This window comes from Paroedura picta, chromosome 1 (genome assembly GCF_049243985.1).
Source record: "Paroedura picta isolate Pp20150507F chromosome 1, Ppicta_v3.0, whole genome shotgun sequence".
Classification (NCBI taxonomy): domain Eukaryota; kingdom Metazoa; phylum Chordata; class Lepidosauria; order Squamata; family Gekkonidae; genus Paroedura; species Paroedura picta.
In genome coordinates this window covers 147,494,339-147,515,521 of record NC_135369.1, presented here as the reverse complement: position 1 = coordinate 147,515,521, position 21,183 = coordinate 147,494,339, and the positions used below count along the sequence as shown (strand labels likewise).

General features: G+C 41.1%; 1 protein-coding gene across 1 annotated transcript in view; it reads right to left on the bottom strand.

The window, feature by feature from the left end:
• Positions 1-670: 670 nt before the first annotated feature.
• The window catches only part of LOC143825613 (protein eyes shut homolog), a 392,680-nt gene continuing 372,167 nt past the window's right edge, over positions 671-21,183 (bottom strand). The window contains exons 16-17 of the mRNA XM_077313795.1: positions 826-948; positions 671-729 (exon numbers count right to left, since the gene is read on the bottom strand). Of these exons, the coding sequence (XP_077169910.1) occupies positions 671-729; positions 826-948 (182 nt within the window). The remainder of the gene's footprint in view (positions 730-825; positions 949-21,183) is intronic.

Below are 21,183 nucleotides of genomic sequence, written 5' to 3'. Positions count from 1 at the left end.
AATAGCAGCCCATTCTCAAAGATACAATGTGCAAATGTGAAGTCCCATGAGTAAATTATTTTACTTTACTAGGGTCTTTTTCAAATCAGACCCTACTCAATTACTATAATGTACAGATGGACAATGAAATAAATGTTCCATTGGCCAGATAAATGGGTTCAACATTATCCTTCTTCCAATGTGCTTTTAGCTTTAAGAAAATTCTAGAACCTCTTCCTTTCATATCTTGAAACCAAGGAAAACCCTACTTCAAGCTACTAAGAATTTCATTTTTATCCCACCCTAGTGCTACCTATTAATATAAACAGGCCATGTTAAAGCTCGCTCAACCATTTTCAGAATCAAAGAACCATAGATTTGGAAGGGGCCATCCAGGCCATCTAGTCCAATCCCCTGCTCAGTGTAAGGTCAGCCTAAATATCTACCCTTCTTTCATATCAGTAGGGTACAAGGTCAGACTACAGAATAGAAGCTAATTAATATAGCACAAGTCTGGTTCAGATGTTCAGTACAAGTCTGGTTCAGATTAGGCTACTATAATTGGTCATGAACCTTTTTCAAATGTGTATCTTGCAGAGAACGCAGCAGCCACATGTACAGGGCAAGTCCTACATGGAAGTGATTGCTTATATTACCTATACTTCCTCATACAATCCTTGCTGGGCCACACCTAGGTACAAGGGACCATATGACAGCCACAACATTCAGTTACTACAAACTGGGCAATTTCTGCCAAAAATGCACCCAAGAAACAGATTAAGACATCTGTGTCATATATATTTTTTTAATCAACAGGATTTAAAATACATTGAAATTCAAACTTACCTATAAAGCCAGGTGCACAGAAACAACGATAACCATCCGACTCATCCTCACAGAGGCTGAGAGAACCACAAGGCTGTGATAGGCAGTTACCTACATTGGTTTCACACAACCTCCCAGTAAACCCTGGTAAACAAAGTAGAAACAAATCAAGTATTTAATCAAGCAAAAACCTGAGAGTTTAAAAAAAGAGAAATGATTTGTGGACCACTACTAAAATGACTTCTCAAACAAGGCAACAGTAAAGTTGCAACATTTGAGCACTTTCAGTTGAGACACTAAATTTAAAAAAAAATGTTATGTTCAAAAATTGAAGATTACTTGCTCACAGTACTATCTTTTGATGACGTTGGCAGAAAAGGGGAGGGAATCTTGTATCTTGTAGTATGGCCTGCACTCCAGACATGGAGCATACGTATGCGGTGCCCTGAGAGTCACTTGCAAACAGCATTTCAGATGTGATATGACTACTACTATCTGCTTTGGTAGCACTAACCGTGACTGAGCAGGTAAGGACTTGCAAGCCAATACCCTAGAAGTTCCCTCAATGGGATGAGGCAGCATCGTAATGGGAGAAAAAGCACTGCCTTAGTCCTTTTCTGATATCTGAGGGGGCCTTCTGCACACTTCTGGTCCACAGCTGTCTTGCTCTACCAGAGAAGCATTTAGGGAAGATATCTTAATTGTGTTTAAACCAATCTAACTCATGTATTCTGGAGGAAAGCCAGCATTTGACTATGCTTAGATCCAAACAGAAGATAACATCCACTGGGCCCCCAGAACCCCTCCACTCACACAGATGTGCCCTTGGAGCAAACAAAAGGGCAACCTTGGACTGACCAACCTATGGGATTCCCTTAACTGTTAATGTTTCAACCGTTGACTCACTGGATTGAGTTAAGACATTAATTCCATTCTGTCTGGCCCTTGGCAGTCTATTTTTTAAATATGGATTACTTATGTCTCCCTTGTAGCTCATCTGTGCTTCCTTCCAGCAGAGAGCTGAAACCTGAGGCAAAGGAATCAGTTGGCTTCCCTCCCTTGCCTGGGGAAGATGGAGGCTGAGAAGTGGCTGAGAACAGAGAAACTTACCAGCAGCAGGGCCTTTGAGAAAGACCAGCACCTCTTCCACCCAGCAAGCAAGCAGCTGGAGGAGAAAGAGTGCTGATAAGCCCCACAATTGGCTCTCATTGGAAAGTATTCTCTCCCTATTAGTAGCACACCTTCAGGAAGAGCCAATCAGGTAGGGAGAGCATTGTCTGCATGCAATTTAAACTAATTGGCCCTTACTGACAGAGTGCAATTTGCATTGCTTGGCCCTAATTGGTGAACTGACTGGCCCTCACTGGCAGAGTGGTATCTCCCTACCGGCAGCACACCTCCAGGACCAATCAGGTAGGAAGTGAACTGGCTGCATGCAACTTCAACTTTATAATTTTTAGTGAATTGATGAGGACCATGTAATATACCTCTGTCTATAGTATCTATTATCCTACTTTAATCACTTTGGTGTTTTATACTTATGTAGTCCCACATTCTACACTGGTTAGCATAATCTGTATGATCCTTTATGCTGTTTTAGACTGCTGCAATTCTAGTTCTATTACACTGCTATTGATTGCACTGACTTACACTTTGAATATCAGTGAGAAAAGTGGACTATAAATGAAGTAGAAGTGTTGTTTTAATACCCCACCTCTTCCTAAGAAGTTGCAGAGTGGCTTACAAGCGCCTTACTGTCCTCTCCCCACAACAGTTCCCTTGTAAGACAGGTGGGGCTGAGAGAGTTCTGAGAGAACTGGGAGAGGCCCAAGGTCACCTAGCTGTTTTCAAATGCAGAAGTGGGTAATCTGACTTGGTTCTCCAAATTAAAGTCCACCACTCCTAATCATTGCATTACCCTGGAGGAAAGCAATAGATGTAGCAGAAAATATTGTGCAATTAGAATATTAGAAAAGCACTGTCCATTTAGCTGAGTTAGTTTCCTGATGTTTTTCCTGATTGTTTTTCCTGATTTTCCTGATTGTTTTTCCTGATGTTTTTCAACTAATCTCCTCCAGTATCCTGATTGGCTCAATGACCCATTATGCACGGGGGAATAACGCACATTCGGGGTGGAATGGCGGCGACTAAAATCACCGATAACGCATGGTGCCGGCCGGCTGCAACCGGCTGCAGCTTCGGTGCATGCCGCCGAAAAAGTCGCGTTCACGAAACGTGGAAGAAAGTGCAGCTTCCGGGTGACCGGGGTGCAACCAGAAGCGGCGCCGGGATCGCTGCGTGCATAATCGGTTACTCTGGCTTCTCTCCTTTCTTTATGTACAAAGTTTGTTTCTCTTCTTAATAAAACTATTTTCTTCTTTTAAGCAGCCTGGTGCTTTTCCCTCTTTGCCTACTTAAACTCTGTCAACAATCTGGATGATAAATCCAGTTCTTTGAGGACTACAAAGGAAATCTAGGGCTCAACAAGGTGGTGCTTGGCTTGGATTCAGTAATGCTCAAATGGAAATACAAATACACATCTCCTCCAGTGCCCCTTCATATGCTTTTTGAAGAATGCACGCTACAGATCTTTCATAGTCTAACACAAACAGGGATGTTGGGACTTGGATTTGTATCTACAGATATTGTTTATTCCAACACAAACAGGATTTTTGGGGGTTTGTTTATGTAATAGAGGGTAGAAAATTTATAATTGCCAGGAAGAAGCTGGCTTCGTTGGCACTTCTACAGTGGGAAAGTTGTCTGTAAAAAGTGAGAGTGACAAATCTCAACAGTCCTTAAATCTCATAAAAATCCCAAAAAGAACAAGAGATCACAAAGAGTGAAATCAACTCTTGTCTTTTCTCTAGTTCATAACTGTGTGTGTGCGTGTGTGGTTGCATCACCTCCTCTGACAAGTGAACATTGCTCATGAGAAGTTTGCATCACAATTCTGCATTAAAAAAATGTTCGTAAGGTACTTTGTTGCTTTGATTTTAATTGTTGTGATTTAAGCATAAAAGGAGCAAATGATTCTATGAATTCCAAAAAAATTGTATACTGTCTATTCTGTGCTTCTGGCAATTGAGCTTAATAGTGTTTCAACTTCTGCAAGGGATCTCATTTATCGGAGTGTTGCTTGGAAAAGGAAATGTTGATGCAGCAGAACTAGAAATGTGAAGCTCTGGAAATAAGTGTCCATTACCATTCTGTGAGCACAGACAATAGCTGTCGTGCTCTTGAATGACATTTCTGTACTTTGCCTGATTTTTTTTAAAGCCAACTACTACACAGAAATACTGTAACAAGATTTATAATGGAAGCGAAAAGTTGTGGTCAGTTAGCTAGAAGAGTTCATTAGAGGTGCCCAACACCATTAATCCTTGTCTCTAGCCACACTCGGTATGTTGTGTGTGTGTTCTTTTAAAGCAAATTCATATAATTTAATGCTGCAAGCTATTTTTCTTCAGGGACAGTTCAGAAACCACTTAACACAGGTGCAATGTCATTGACATCAAAATGAATTAACTCCGTTATGATGAAGTGTGTTATTCTCCAACATCAGGATTGCTTTTTATTCTTTAACTACATCAGCCTGTCTAATAATTTCATTTGCTACAATAAAACAATAAATGTCGCCAGATGGCTAGCTAAAGGCCTGCCATTATGGCTTGGGTTAGAAGGAGAGGTCAGCCTGTTCAGCAGGGGAGTTTCTTCAGAACAGGTTCTTGGCTTCCACCACTATAAAATACAGAACTTCTCAGCAAAGATTCCCATGACTGTGATTGATCTCTGTGAAGTCTCAGCCCAATAAACCTTGATTATGGGATCTGTTTTTTTCTCAAGAATGTGCAGGGGAATGTACATTGCAGATTCTGAGAAAGTCTCAACAAGATGTGTATTTTGAAAACCACAGGTAAAATGAGGTGTCGAAAAAGAGATAGAAACAGGATGGTAGTCATTAGCAATTTCATGTTGGTTGCTCAGAAACTTGGCTAAGGATTTCATAATTTCTTCAAACCCAACTCTATGCGACAAATGGGTATGCCTACTGTGCCCTTGGCCGGGAAAAGGAGGAGCAAGAAAGCAGAGTGAGTGCTCCATGGTCGGCACTTGCAGCAGTCCAGAGGCCAGGACCAATCAGGGCTGGCAGACCACATTGGATACTTCTTCCCTTCAGTCCATTCTGGGTGGTCCCACAGAGATGCTTGGAGGTGGGTCAGACTTTGGTTGCTTTCTGTCAGCAAAGCCACCATTCCTCAACCCTGGTTTTCAGAAACTATTTCTAACATGTGGCTCACGCCGCAGCATTGATGTATAGGAAAACATATATATAATAGGATGACTGGATACAGAATGCATTAATTTACTTTGTTGATGCCCCATTGTTCTTCCTTGTAGGTGCCCACAAAGGCAATAATCCAGAATTGCTACTGAGTGATGGCTGGAGAGAGCTGGCATTAGCAGAGATGAAGGAATCTGACAATCTGAAAACAAAGCAACTTCTATTAAGCAAAAATTGAAGCTTCTGGGGGGAAACACATAATGCCTTGTGGGAATATCAAAAACCCCATCCCTTGTATCCTGAGTGGCACATACATTTGAATCTATTTCATTAGAGACATACTGAAGGATTTTATAAGAATCATGAGGCTCTGACATACATTCATCCTTTAAAAAAATCAACTGTCTTTAAAGGTCAGGGAATCTTTAGCAGGTTTTATGAAAATCATGTAATTTCACAAGCACGAGTAGCGCTTAAAAGTTCAACTCTCACAGCGAATCAGTGACTATGAAAGGTTCAGCTGCTATCTGAATTTACAGGAAATGTCCCAGGGATCTTTTCAATAAGAATGGAGAGCTTTACAAATTCCCAGGTGGCTGAAATATGAACAAAACCACACTTGTACATCACTGATAAATGCCTCACTTCAGTTGCATAGAGACACATTGTAACAACGACAGTGCAGGCCCTACCTTTATGATTAAAATAGCATTAAGTATTACATTTAGAAATCCAGAAGAACATTTGTTGATCTTTAATAGCAGGACCACCTGCTGTTCTGGCACAAGCAACAGGCTGAGTAGCCGTGACACAGATGTACTAGAACCTGATGTAAGCTGCCATGAGGCAGAAGCTGTCACAGCATCTGGTGTTACACGGGCTCAAGAGGCTTAGCTCTGTGGCAGCAGCTGCTTTCAATGGTGATTCTTGGAAGGGCTGAGAGCACCCTCTCAGAATAACCCGGAATACCTTGGATGCTCCATGATTTGTCAGAACCATTTGGTGGAACCTTTATATTCTATCAGGACAAAAGTAAATGAAGTGTGAATTTAAAAGGAACAACACATTGGCAGTTCAAAGGGAATCGCTGGATCTTAAAAGTCAATATAGCAAAACATTAAATAAGAAAAAAGAGAAAAAAGAGAGAAGAAAAATAAGAAAAAAGAAAGGAAATTGCATGGGGCTTTCTGATCTTTGCAATTAACTATTCCAACCCTTTTAAGTCATTGACCTCCAGAAACCTGGAAAGAAGCCCATTATTTCTGCTCTGTAACTCTGCCGCAAATAGTGCTATTCTGCAAGAAAATATTATCTTCTGGAAATACGACATCGTGATATTTGACCCCTGTTGATGCCCCCTTTTGGCTCGCTATCACCAGGATGGACTTTATCCTCATGACTAAGTTTTTACACATAGGAAAAAAACCCAGGTCTGGATTTAGTGCCTAACAATTTAAGATTAATCCAATAAGATGGGCCATGATTCTAGCCCCGATCTTTTTTGAGATCAACTGCTCTAGGAAGATTCCCCCAATCTGGAAACATTTTATTTTTTTTCCAATATTTAAGAAGGGTTTCAGGTTAGAAAACTACCACCCTACCAGACTTCTCTCACCAGTTGGAAAATTGTATACTTCATACTTATACCTCAAATTAGAGGAATGGATAACCATTAATAACATTCTTTGGTGGGGATAAATTGGCTTCCGGAAGGGCTTCAAACTTCAAGATCATTGTTTGATCTTACCCCACTTAGCTGAAAAATATAACCCCCCCCCCCCGAGGTAAACTGTATGTTACATTTATAGATCTTAATAGAGCTTTTGACACCATGCCTAAGAGTGGGCTGTGGGGAAAACTGACAAAAGATTGCTCTAGATCAGTGGTCCCCAACCTTTTTATCACCGGGGACCACTCAACGCTTTACAATTTTACTGAGGCCCGGTGTGGGGGGGGTAGTTTACTCCTCTACTCTCAACCACTGTTACAGACACGCAACAACAATGAACATTATTTTCATGGAAATTTTAACTCATGACAATGACAAATCAATGGGAACCCTGAGCTTGTTGCTCTGCAACGAGATAGTCCCATCTGGGAGTGATGGGAGACAATGGCACCCAAAGTGTGTTGTAAAGGGCCGGGGGGGGGATGAAGTAAAGGGCCGGGGGTGAGAGGAGAAGGCGTCCTTCACGGCCCACCTCCAATTAGTCAACGGACCACATGTGGTCCGTTGCCCACAGGTTGGGGATCGCTACTCTAGATAATTTTAAAAATCGCTACTCCTCTGAGATCACTCATGACAGGAGATGAATTCTAGCTATGTGAATAGCTAGAAGATCTATATTGTTTTGGATTGCCCATTCTACTATGGCAGTAGCAAAGAGCTCACTTGCCTAATTTAATCCTTTCTGATTGGATGGCCCTTGCCTGATCCCTGCCTTCAGCAGACTGTAGTGATATTATTCACCCAGATGAACTGTTTGGATAAAAATTTCTTACCACCTTATCCTAAAGGTTCTGTAAATATCTTAGAAACCACATCGTATCTCTTACAAACTGAGGTCTGGTTATACCTGGATGTTAGCTTAGCTCCTTAACACTCAATTTTTCTTAGAGGAAGTGGTAATGGGATGCAAAGTAGAAGAAGAGGAAGAAGAATTAGTTTTTATACCCCACTTTTCACTACCCAAAGGAATCTCAAAGGAGCTTATAATTGCCTTCCATTCCTCTTCCCACATCAGATGCCCTGGGAGGTAGGTGGGGCTAAAAGAGTTCTGAGAACTGTGACTGGCACAAGCTCACCCAGCTGACTTCTTGTGAAGGAGTGGGAAATCAAACATGGTTCTCTAGATTCTAGTCTGCAGCTCTTAGCCAGTATACATTATATTGTAATAATTTACACTGCAGCAGGCTATATTTCATCTCTTCAGAAATATTTTGATTTGTCCTGGTGCCCCATCCAATCACATAGGTTACAGAGTTTTCCACTTCTATGTGGAGGCCAGTGAGTTATTGAAGAGTAAACCCCCCCCCCAGTGCCTCATTCTGATTGGGACCAGAACTTACAATTGAAAGTTAAAAACACTTAAAACACCCATTGCTCCCCAATGTCTTACCAACCCTCTGCTCCAAACCCTAAGTCCCTAATCTCATTAAGCAGTGCTACATTATATAATGTAAGAAAAATACACCATTGTAGAGGAAGAAAACAGCATCTTGGGGACATGCCCTTGAACAGAAAGAGGAAAAGGGTTAAAGCTTCCCCTCTGTTCAGCCTTTGAAAGCTGCTTTTCATAAAGAACAATTCTGGACTTTGTTATATACACTTGTGTATAATACAGTATTTGTTCCAAAAATGAACCTTTCACTAAAACTTCTAGGTTATAATAAGAAATGCACTGAAATGTTTACTAATATTAGAATGCTACCTTGTGTTAAATTCAACCTAAAAATAATGGTACAGGGTTTTTTTTTTAAAGATAGATGTGACACAGTGTTATGTTCTTTAACACTAAACCACTTGAGATATTCTTCCCGGCGACTCCCTTGTGTCACAATTTATTTGTCTTTACCCCACTGGTGAATGGCTTTGTTATAGCCAGGGCACCCTAAGGAGCCATACCAGAGCTTTTTGCAGACAGCTCTACAGAACTCAGTTTTGCACACTTTGGTACTTGAAGCAATGATGTTCAATTATCCTGATTTATTGAAGCCTTAAAAACTATTGCCCTTTAAGAAGAAGGTCTAGCCCAGTAATAGGGACATATTGTGCACCATCTAGTTCCCATTAAGCAACAGTGGAAGGCTTCTCCCTATTTGAAGTGGAGCTAGAATTGATAGTTAGGAGTTGCATTAAGGGGTAGTCTGTATCTGTAGAAATGGTGACATGCAGTTATTGCTTCATATATTTGAATTATTGCAGCACAGAAGATAACTGAGACACAATGTTTTTCTTGATAACCCTGAGCTTCTATAAATGAATACCATTTTCCCCATCCCAATGGTGTTAGTTTCTCTGTAGCACATCTAATCATTTCATTGTCATCTATGATCTGAGTCACAACAATAGGGTCTATCAATAGGCTATGCTACACCTCCAAAATTTGAGGCCCTAAAGTCTAATGCTAGCTATCCATTTTAATTTCACACTAAAATGATCGGTGTTTCTCGCTCCTTTTTGAAAAGGTCATCATGAAATGCAGTTAGAAAGAAATGATTATACACTCATTGTCTTGCTTGGTTAATTTGTCATACTGTCTTCATAATCTGAATGCTTCACCCACAACAATTAATGAAGATAGATTGATATAAAATTGTAATGATAAACAATGCTACAATAAAGCACTCTTGCTTCATTCTATTTATGGTGCAGCATACCAGGTATCAACGTAATGTGTCAAGGCAAATGTGCTTAAAGAACCGGAAACTAGACCTTCTCCTGTTGAAAATTCACATTCCAAAAGGCATATTTCTCCTCCTTTAGTTCTTCTACCTTCTTGCATCTAAGCAGTCTGCTTATCTAACTTTGATATGTTCTATCCAATTCAATAAAAACAACATGTAAGAAAGTTTCACCTCTATTGCTAGCAGTCCACTAAAGAAACATCTCAAAAATTGACAAATGATCCTTGATCTTCTCCAACTATTGGTCTGTATGAATTATTGTCAGAATAAGACAGTCATTTCTGTATCTGGACTAAAGACCAGAAAAACAACAACATCACAATGAAAAAAAAAATAGAAAGAATATGCAATTGCCAGTAGGTGGGTAAGGAACAGCTGGTTTTAGTTGTTAGGCCAGAGGCTTATCCTAGCTAAAAAGAAATCACATAAATGATTTAGTATATATAGCTTAAATTCTACCGCTTTAGAAGAAAGATGTAACAAAACATGTGAGATAGTCTCAGCTATATTTTGTACCCATTCAGCTGGGATCTGTTGTGCCACTTATCAAACCTACTTTGAACAGCTACACGGGGTTGCAGTAAATGAAGACTGTATTGCAGACTTGGAATGTGATGGAACAGCCACACCATGTACTTAGTTCTGCATGGATTGACTTCATTTCTTTTAATTATGTGTACTTGCTTTTAAAGCACAGTGCAGCAAAACAAAACTAAGATGAGAACAATGACTCACATTCCTACAAAATGGAAGAAAGTCAAAGGTTATTTAAAAAAAATGCTGGGTAATTTTCCTTCAGAAAATTAGCAACTCAAGATGTTGTAAGTACACCTGAGACATACAAATAGAATTTAGACTGTCATCTTTCGTCCTTAAAAAAATGCAAAGTTATTTGACCTATATATTCCAATAAAGAGAAACACCTGATTGCCCAACTAATCCTGGGGATTTACTATATATTGCTAGTGTTAATTCTATTCCATCAAGGAACTAATTGTGTAAAATGAATTCTACACAATTAAAATAGAATGAGAAGACCTGTGGGAGATCTGTTACAGTTTCAAACAGTTAAACATTGTCGGACAGTGAAAAATATGATGAATCTTGAATATATTTTACAAAAATGGCAAGGCCTTTTAAGACCAGTTATTATTTAAATGGATATGAAGATATTTGAACTAAGTTTTACTACTATTGTCTATTGATTATTGTTAAAAATGCCCAATTAAATAATGTATTGTCTGAAGGCTCATTCAGGCAGCTTAACAAAATTGCTCAAGGATTCTTCTAATTTCCCCATTTCCCCTAAGAAGTCATCTGCCCAAACCTACGTTGCTAAGGGACTCTTCAACACTCACAGGACAAGGCATCACGTGCATGTTTTGTAAATGTCTTGACAGAAAAAAAAACCCACCTGTGGGTTGAAGGAATTTACCAGAATTGGCATCCATGCTGATATAGTTATGTCTATCCTGAAATCAGGAAAGGAAGAAGTGATTTTACTGTTTTTTTTACTTAAGAAAGCAATCTTACTTAAGAAAGCTATATAAATTTACTCTGACCAGTGATGTGTTACACTGTTGAGTATATCCACACATTCACCCAAACACCCTGTAAAATCAAGAAGAAAATATTGCAGCTGTTTTCGGCCAAGACCTTACAGCATCTTTTGAGCAGAGAATCCAGCATTGCACTGTACTGCCTATGTGACTGATTTAGTCTATTTGAATAAAACATGGTGATTCTCTCAGGCCCTCATTAAGTCAGATGCATATGGTCAAACAGAATGCAAATGTATATTACAAAGGAATGAGAAAGAAGGCAGTGCTGTTCAGTGGCTACAAGATTAGCCTGGGGAAAACTGAGCTTATATCCCTTACTCAGTGACTGGCAAGCTGCTTGGTCTTGGAACTTTCAGCTTTAGCGCCCCATCTGTACAGGATAACAGTTTTTCTCAGGGGGCCACAGTCAGGATACATAAGAATGCCAGCCACTCTGAGCAATAAATCATTGCCTAAATGACTAATAGAGAGATCCAGCAGAACCTTCAGGTCTCCAATAGCAAGTGTATGCCATCCTCCTGCCAAGACGGTTGCAGTTTTAACTGCTTTTATAGAGCTCTATATGCGTTTTCAAAATGTGTCATGAATTAGATTTATGAATTGTCCCGTCCTATAAATTTTCTGAGGGTGGGGGTGGGAATGGCATTGAAAACAAACATTACGAGGCTTTGTAAACACACAAAAAAGGACTTTGAAGTAGAAAAAGAGCTGAGACAACATTATCAACCCATTTATGGAACACCTGGAAAATTGCTCAGATTACTGTGTGCAAAAGCAAGGACGACCTTTGCATAAATCCATTCAGCCTTGGAACATGCAGATTGTAAATGATGTGCCTTTTTCATATTACAGAAACAAAAACAGCTAAGGAGGCAGGACATGATAGAGTTTTATAACATTATCCATGGAGCAGAGAGAGTTGACAAAGAGAACTTTTCCTCCTTCTCCTCAAATACTAGAACTCCAGGGCATTGAATGAAGCTGATGAGAAGTAGGCTCAGGATAGACAAAAGGAAATGCTTCTTTATACAGTGAGTAATTAAAATGTGAAATTCACTGCTAGAGGATGAAGCGATGGCCACAGGCACAGACAGCTTTAAAATGAGATTGGACAGATTCATGGAGGATAGGTCTATCAGTGGCTATGATCCATGGTGACTGATTCATAGAATCATAGAATAATAGAGTTGGAAGGGACCTCATGGGTCATCTAGTCCAACCTCCTGCACTATGCAGGACATCCACATCCCAATCGCTCATCTACTGTAACCTGCCACCCCCTTTGCCTTCACAGAATCAACCTCTCCGTCAGATGGCTATCCAGCCTCTGTTTAAAAATTTCCAAAGATGGAGAACTCACCACCTCCCGAGGAAGCCTGTTCCACTGAGAAACCGCTCTAACTGTCAGGACTGAAGGGAACCTCCACATTCAGAGGCCTACCCACCCTGGCAGGAGCGTAACTTACCATCGCACCCCAGGCCAGGAATCTGGGGGTGGCCATCGATACCTCCCTGACTATGGAGGCTCATGACAAGAGAGTAGCGGGTCAGGCGTTTTTCTATCTTCGCCAGGCCCGACTACTAGCGCCCTACCTGTCCCCTGACCACTTGGCTACAGTGATCCATGCGACAGTCACCTCCAGAATAGATTTCTGTAACTCGCTCTACGCCAGCCTACCCTTGTCTCTGATCCGGAAACTCCAGCTAGTACAAAATGCAGCTGCTCGGGTCCTCACTGGTACACCTTGGAGGGCCCATATCCAGCCTGTGCTGAGGCAGCTACATTGGTTGCCAATTGCTGCCCGGATCAGGTTCAAGGTTCTGGTTTTGACCTTTAAGGCTATACGCGGGTTGGGACCCACATACCTGAGGGACCGCCTACCGCCGTATATCCCCCGCAGGGCTTTACGCTCAGCAGGGGAGAATCTCCTGATCATTCCTGGCCCTAGAGAAGTGCACCTGGCCTCAACCAGGGCCTTTTCGGTCCTAGCCCCTACCTGGTGGAATGAGCTCCCGGGTGAGCTGCGGGCCCTGCGGGATTTACCAGCTTTCCGCAGGGCCTGCAAGACGGAGCTTGTCCGCCAGGTTTTTGGTTGAGGCTGGGGTCAGCGAATGAGTGCCAGCAGCACCCCCCCAGACCTAGTAAGTTAGATCTCCTCCCCACCCTCCCTGCCGCTCTGATAGCAGGGGATAGGAATAATAGAGCTTCCGCCATGTTGGGATTGTTTTTAAAGTATTTTAATGGGTATTTTAATGGGGATAAGACTATTGTGACCCACCATGAGCCTACGGGGAGTGGCGGGAAATAAATCTAATTAATAATAATAATAATATTATTATTATTATTATAAATGAATACAAATGCTAGGAGGCAATATCAGAGGAAAGCCTTGACATCAATGCCCTATTGTTGGACCTCCATAGAAACTAAGTGGTCATTGTGTGAGACAGGATGCCAAACTAGATGAACCACTGGTTTGATTCAGCAGGCTCTTCTTGTGTACTTAGCAGAATAATACAAAATAAATGACTAGTATATAATTGAGTGTGTAGCTACCCCACATCTTTGGTCTGGTTATAATGAATGTATGTTGACTTCACTTATGACTTCATTATTTTGTTCCTTTGCAGAACTATTTAGATTTGCTGTTAGATTACATGTCAATTTTAATTAATGCTGCTCCGTCATGTATTAGGTTGGTATAAAATTCAATTTGTGAACAGCACAGTCAAATGAAACACGCTAGCTGTTTGCATTCAAACAGTCTGCTTATGTGTGATGGTACAAAAACAGAAGTTTCAGGCTTTGGCACAGAGTTGGACCTAAAACCTGACTTCCTGTTCTACTGTGCATTGAGGCCTGCTGCATCCTCAATAGACTAATGGCAGAGCCATCTCAGTGCAGAAGGGGTTGCAAGTGACAAGCGGTGCTCTTTGGTACATAAAGTGATGCTGGCACTCTTGCTAACAAGGCTGACTACCACTGACAAGGAATGTTTCATCAAAGTAATTGTGAGATATGATGCTGGACTAGATAAGACCACTGGGCTCTTATGTTCTAATACTGTCTTGGTTCCAAACTGTTAACTATGGCAGGAACCCTGCCTCACAGGCTGTCTTCTACAACCAGTGGCACCCCTTAATAGTCTACGCTTGTGCCAAAGCCAAGACACTACCAACGTCTGCAAAGCCAGGTCAGATTCCATCTTAAAGAGCTTAAAGGTTCAGAATGGCAGCCTCTGCCTGACACAGATATCGCCTGAGTCAAATATTGCTCTCCTCCTAACCCCACCCAATTGTAATGCTGATTCAGTGGCCTGGCTCAAGTCTCTTTTGTCTTGCATATGACTCATGCTTGCCCGTCTGTCAGGGGAAATCTCTTTCCCAACCTCAGCAACTAGACCCACTGAGACATGATGGTTCCCTTTCTTAGACCCATTAACGCCTTTGTCTAAGCCCATCAACAGCTATTTCTGGACCCTACCAGGCTATTGCCCAACATTCTGCTCCATGAGATACAGAAGCCTTTATTGGCATACTATCCTGCTTCATGGGAAATTCCATCATGTGCTCACCTGGGCCACATCATGTAGCCCCCTCCTCAAAAACATATATAAACACACCCACCTCATGCTTTTTGAGACGGGACCCATCGGAAGCTCCCTTCACGCAGATTCGTGTCTGGCTATCCACTCTACAGGAATAGAAATTATACTGAATCCTCTCTTCCCGCTCTATTTTTTCCTTGCTGCTTGCTAGTGTGCTAGATATATATTATTTTCCTTCTAATAAAGATTGTTACTATTTTTACTATATACCTGTTGTCTGCCCTGAGTTCTTAAGGGTGTAATTACCTCATAAACATTAGCAAACGATCCATTTTACTAAGTTATTGACCTCTCGCAAAGCTATTTCCCGACTGCTGAATATACACATGTAACAGGACACGTGTGGATGTGATTTCTAGTAACAAAACTCAGGCCTGAAACCAGAGGAAAATGAGTCAAGGGCAAATGTGTCATGTCATCCCAGAAACTTGTAATCAATCCTACTAAAATAATACTGGTAAATAATAAAAAAGGCCCACCGAATAAAGGATGCAAACAAGCAGTTCAGATTCTTTACCTCTTCAACTGAGCCATAAAAATATTCCTCCCTCCCTCCAATTTATGTGGCCACTGAACTGACAGACACCTCCCTCCTCTGTGCCTATTGTAGCAGAACAGCAGAATATTAATCACTCTCTTTATCTCCACAACAGCCAGCCCCTTCCCAACATCTGAAGTGCTACTAATTCTGCTCTGAAAGATTTGCTGACTGCCGTTGGGCATATGTGTGAATCCAAGCAGTCTGACTGCAAGACCAATAGTGTTATTGATGCTGGGGATTTGAGAGAAGGGAGAGACAGGGGAAAAATCCACCTCCCTTGAACTGCAGGAAGGAGGGAAGAGGAAGAGGAGGTAGAAGAAGGAAAACTACGGGCAGGAAGACAAAGCAGCCTCCCAAGGCACCAAGGGGAGGGGCTGTGGCTCAGTGGTAGAACATCTGCATGGCAACCAAAATGTCCCAGGTTCAACCCCCAGCATCTTCAGTTAAGAGGATCAGTTAAGAGGTGTGAAAAACCTTTACCTGAGACTGTGGAGCAGTCTTGTCAGTGTGCGTAGACATTACTGATCTTGAGGGACCAATGGTCTGATTCAGTGTAAGGCAGCTTTATGTGTACATGTGTACATCACTATGACCCCAGAGAAATCTATAAGTTTGGGGGTGGGTGGGAGGTGTTGAGGCTAACAGTATAGAATAATTTCATTTTAAGTGCCTCCATTCAAAGGAATGTTGCCTCTGATCTTTGAAAGCCCTGGGAGCACAAGCATGTGAGAGACCCTGTATTAAAAGTAATACACTTTCACTGAAGAAGCTGACAGAAGAGTCATCCAGTGAAGAAACTAGCTAGTTCTTTATTTTCACAAAATGTTCAACCTAGCAAAAACAGCTAGCAAAGCAGATTCAATTGGCACAGAACAAAGAGGGTCCAAGAGGTAAGCTTTCGACAAGCCAGTTTCTATTTCCTTTTTTATATCTTCGGTAAGTACACTGAATGTAGATCAAAGAGACATGCAAGGCCATACAGGTTAGGGTAAGAGTCTCAGATAATAAAATTCTCCCTACTATCCCTTAGAATTCCCACCCAAAATCACATGATCAGGAAATGGGAGATAGGATAAAAACAGACAAGTTTCTAGACTGAAAAATTAGAAGTTCAGTTCTCTACAGGAGCTATCTTCCCACCAGTTTGGTGTAGTGGTTAGGAGTGTGGACTTCTAATCTGGCATGCCAGGTTTGATTCTGCACTTCCCCACATGCAGCCAGCTGGGTGACCTTAGGCTCACCACAGCACTGATAAAGCTGTTCTGACCGAGCAGTGATATCAGGGCTCTCTCAACCTCACCTCCCTCACAGGGTGTCTGTTGTGGGGAGAGAAAAGGGAAGGCGACTGTAAGCTGCTTTGAGACTCCTTTGGGTAGAGAAAAGCAGCATATAAGGACCAACTCTTCTTCTTCACTAGAAAATAAAAAAAAAATTCTTCTGGAAGAAGAAAAAGATGGCTTGACTTTCTCTGTTTCATTCTCCCACCATTGCTGCCTCAGCCCATCACCATTATTTTCCCTCCCTTCAGGAGTTTTATTCAAAAAACGTGTTCATCAGTAATCTACTTCCAGCTTTATTATTACTCTCAACGTCTCCTGTTTTCTTTCAAGAGCATACTCATCACATTTTCACCCTTTCACCCTCTCCCCATCTCCCCTGAAAGTTAGGTTTCCCCCCACAACTGAGTTGTTTTGCAAATTTCTTCTTTTCAGCTATACTGTATGCACATATACAAATATATTCTATTCTTAGATGAGGAATATAACGGCTGCCAAAGTTTATTAACATTCTTTCCCACACACATCTTGTAAAAACTCTTCTTGGTAGTCAGTAAAGTCTGTTCCGACCGCAACTTTGTTTATACACAGAGGTAAAGATCCCTAGGCCAGCCCCTTAAGCTATGATTATGCATGTGATGGACACCTGCACTTCTGGCTTCTTGTGGATAACACATAAAGACGAGAGCTACAGCCCAGCACCTGATAACAGCCTGGGAAACTGAAATGGACAGGAGTGACCATCATGATGCTAGAACTCTTTAACAACAACAAAACCAACCCCAAATAAGAGGATTTTTTTACAGCACTCTAGAAATTCACTCCCAAGTGTTGCTTCTAGCATAACTTATCAAAACACATATATAGGTTTTCATTGAGGATTAGGCAAGAAGTCTGCTTTGTGTCTCCATTGGGCTGCAAGTCAACACACAGTAGGATGCTTAAATGAAATCCATTAAAATCAGTAGGATTTAAGCATCTGAGATGTGTGCCGGAAAATGAGTAAGACCATAGAGGATGCTGCAAAGCTACAATGCTGTTGTGTGTAATATGATACTCCAGTTTTTAAAAAAATCACCAAAGCTTGAAGCCTTGGGGGGATGGGAGATAGCAATCCCCCAATGTACATAACTTTGCATTAGTCAGCTTTGAAATCAATTCAGCCCTTTCTCCAATCTTGTTTTCTTTTGAAAAACAGTCATTCCTCTCTAGGCTGGACCAGCCAATAAAGGCTGTGTTGGATATGCAAATGCTTCTACCCCACTGTTCCCTGCCTTGTCTAAATCATTAATATAAATGTTAGCTTCTGCATATGGGATAACTTCACCCTCCATCCTTTTGACTGGCAGTGAAACTTAAACACACAAAGTGTGTTTTGGTTATCTGGAAAGAAAGCATGAAAATGTTCTAAATACAAACTACTTGCACTTTATTTGGACTAACTGTGACAACATACTTAAAGCTATAGTAACATATCAATGATGGTGGTAAAAATGATTATTTGGCAGTCTTACTTTAGAGATAACGATCTCTAAAAGTGACAGTTTGCAAAGTAACTAAGCAAAATTGGCTCCAAACACACTAATGATCTCCAACAGCTAACTAATCTGAATGAAATTTCCTTCAGCTTTGGGATCCAAACTAACTAAGCTAGATGGTGCTACCGTTCCATAGGGCTTGAGGCTACACTTTCCTTTCAGTCACTACTGCCCCACATTTCCCTTAAACTCTACATTTCAAAGGGGTGGATAGAAGCTAGGAAAGGACAGCAAGGGTGGAAAAAATGGCTTTATAAAACATGACTAAGAGACATGCAGAATCAGTGTGCAGAGATTAAATTTGTGCCAACTGAAGTTTCTGTACTCAGCACACTTCTTCCAACCACACTGTGGATTCACTGTCTCAGGCTGAGCACTCGTTTTACATAACGTGGGGGACTCTTTGTATGAGGTATTCCAGCAGCACTTGGCAGCACTCTCTGAAATAAGGAAACAGGATTTTATAAGTGTTGTCCCCCTGCCCTCCTCCCAGTCCTAAGTACATCACCTGTGGACAGCAAAGTCTTTTACTATCACTTTTCTCTGCTCAGAGGAGTCTCAAATCGACTTCCCTTTCCTCTCCCCATAACAGACACCCTGTGAGGGGGGTGAGGCCGAGAGAGCCCTGATATCACTACTCAGTCAGAACAGCTTTCTCAGTGCTGTGGAGAGCCCAAGGTCACCCAGCTGGCTGCATGTGGAGGAGTGGGGAATCAAGCCCAGCTTGCCAGATTAGAAGTCCGTATTCCCAACCGCTACACCAAGTGGGCACTATTGCATTAATTACAGTGGCAACCAAAAAGCCTAGACCTCATTTGCCCCATGCTCACAAGCCTGAAATTCCGCCATCTTTACAGAAGATGGGACTTCCACCAACCTGACAGTGGAGAATACATATACAAGTGACAGAGAACTAATGATGGGATGTAATATATATAAGAAGCAGAAGACAACAGCAAATAGTGACAATGCAGTAAAAGTGGGAATAGAAAAAGGATCTCTGCACTATTATTTATGGGGGAAATGTGTTGTTACTTTTCTGAACAGTAAAAAAATGAAAACCATTCCAATCTAATTCAGATATCTGCAGCCAGTCACCATTATAAACAATCGGAAATATAAAATCTTGTCTACTGAAGAACAAAAATGCACACAGAGGGTACAGTACACAATGTTGGATTTGGATTTAAAGACATTGTTCATGATCCAAACCATGCACATTGAACAAATTACATTGGATCCCCCCCTCTCTTGGCAGCTATCCCAGTGAGCTCAACAATGACATCTAAAACTCTCCTGTCATTAAAAAAAAGATTAAATCAATATTCACATAAAATGCAGAATTTGTAATTATCTGTTCCACATAATATATTTCTGGTAAGGCCTTGGAGGAGGAGCTGGTCTCATGGCTTAAGTGTCACTCAGCATTTAACACCCACTCAGGGCAGTGCCTCCTCCTCCAACCAGCTTTCCTGTCTGTCCAGCAGCCAGCCAATCACCTTCCATCCCCCACCCCTGACCACCCGCTCCTCCTTCCACTTCCCTCTGAGGCTTGGAGGCTGCAGATCCCTGCTGCGTGAGAGCTGCCCCTGCCAGTGAGTTCCCTTCCTGGGGACCTCCAGCAGGAATGCAACGGGCTTGGCCCCTAGTACCTTAATATAACAAATCTCTCTCACACACACTTCTAATGCACCATTTTTTCAGAGATGCAATCATCTTATCAGTTTCTATACTATACGAAACAGCTTTCTAGTAGTATGCAACAATGTAGCTAGTGAAAAAGACAGCATCTTAGTTCAGACATCATGTTTTATCATGGTGTGCACCTAGTTTAGAATCCAATCAAGGAGTTGTGCTTCAAAACACAAACCAAACCCCTTCCCTTTAAGACATTATCCACAGTAATAAATTACTATGTAAGTCAAATGATTCCAAGTAAACTGTGAAAAATCATTCACTCCATTGAGAAATGGCTAACAAATCTAACCTTCCCAGATGTAATTAGAGTATTTTAGTCAATTAAGAACTGCCAGATGCATTTCCATTTTTATCATCTTCAACAACAAGTTGATAATATGTAGGATCTCAGTTCCTCATATCTATATTCTTATTTTTAATGTATATCTCCCACTTTTTCTCCCAAACAGGAGGAATCAGTGGCTCTAGCTAAACAATAAATCATTCTCCCCTATAAGAACGTGTCCAAAGTATGTATTAGTACAGGTTTGCCTGTAAAAAGCAAATTTAAACAGGGCATTAAAAAAGACAATTATCAACAATTTTTGACAGGGTATTGTAAAGGCAAGTATCAACAATCTAGTACCAACAATTCCTTCAACATAAGGAGCTTTCTTCCTCTGGAACATGCTTCTTCCACTAGTGTAATGCTTCTTATGAATGAAACCTTTTGTTCTAATATATATTGTTTTGAAAATGTAAATATATTGTTTTGAAAATTGATACAGTAATGGTATTTGTGTGTGTGTCTCTTTGGGTTCTATTCTCCTTTTGTTCTCTTGTAAAGGAAGGATTAATCGTTAAATCTTATTCCTTTTTGGAGATTAATCAGTGCACCCTTTTGTAACTCCAGCTGACACAGTTAATTTATATGCTCTCTCCGAAAGAGAAGAAGGGTTGAGTGGGAAGACATCGCCTCCCTCTAAGCATCTACAATGTGAAATTCTGAGGGCCTTTTTCCAGAAAGTAGAAGGATTTGATCTAATTAGTGTGCCTTCTTAATTTTGAGTAGCACTCTGTGGAAAATGTGCTTCATACAGGGATACCATTATTTAGAATTGCTGGCCTGTTTTCACTTTCCACATTCTCAGGACATCTGTTTCTAGGTATAACTCCAGAGGCAGAACACCCATAATTATGGTTTATCCATAAAAGCATCATACTAAAGCACAATAAAAGACTTTTTAATTTCTTCAAAATATGATTGATTCTCACATGCATGTCCATTAAAAACCATGGTTTGTTCATTCAGATTCACACAAATTACACATAAGATGTCTTAGTCATCATCATGTGATCTCATTAGTAAACCAATGTGTTTCAGAGTATCTTAAGATCTAAATCCTTTATGCCAGGGGTAGTCAACCTGTGGTCCTCCAGATGTCCATTGACTACAATTACCATGAGCCCCTGCCAGCAAATGT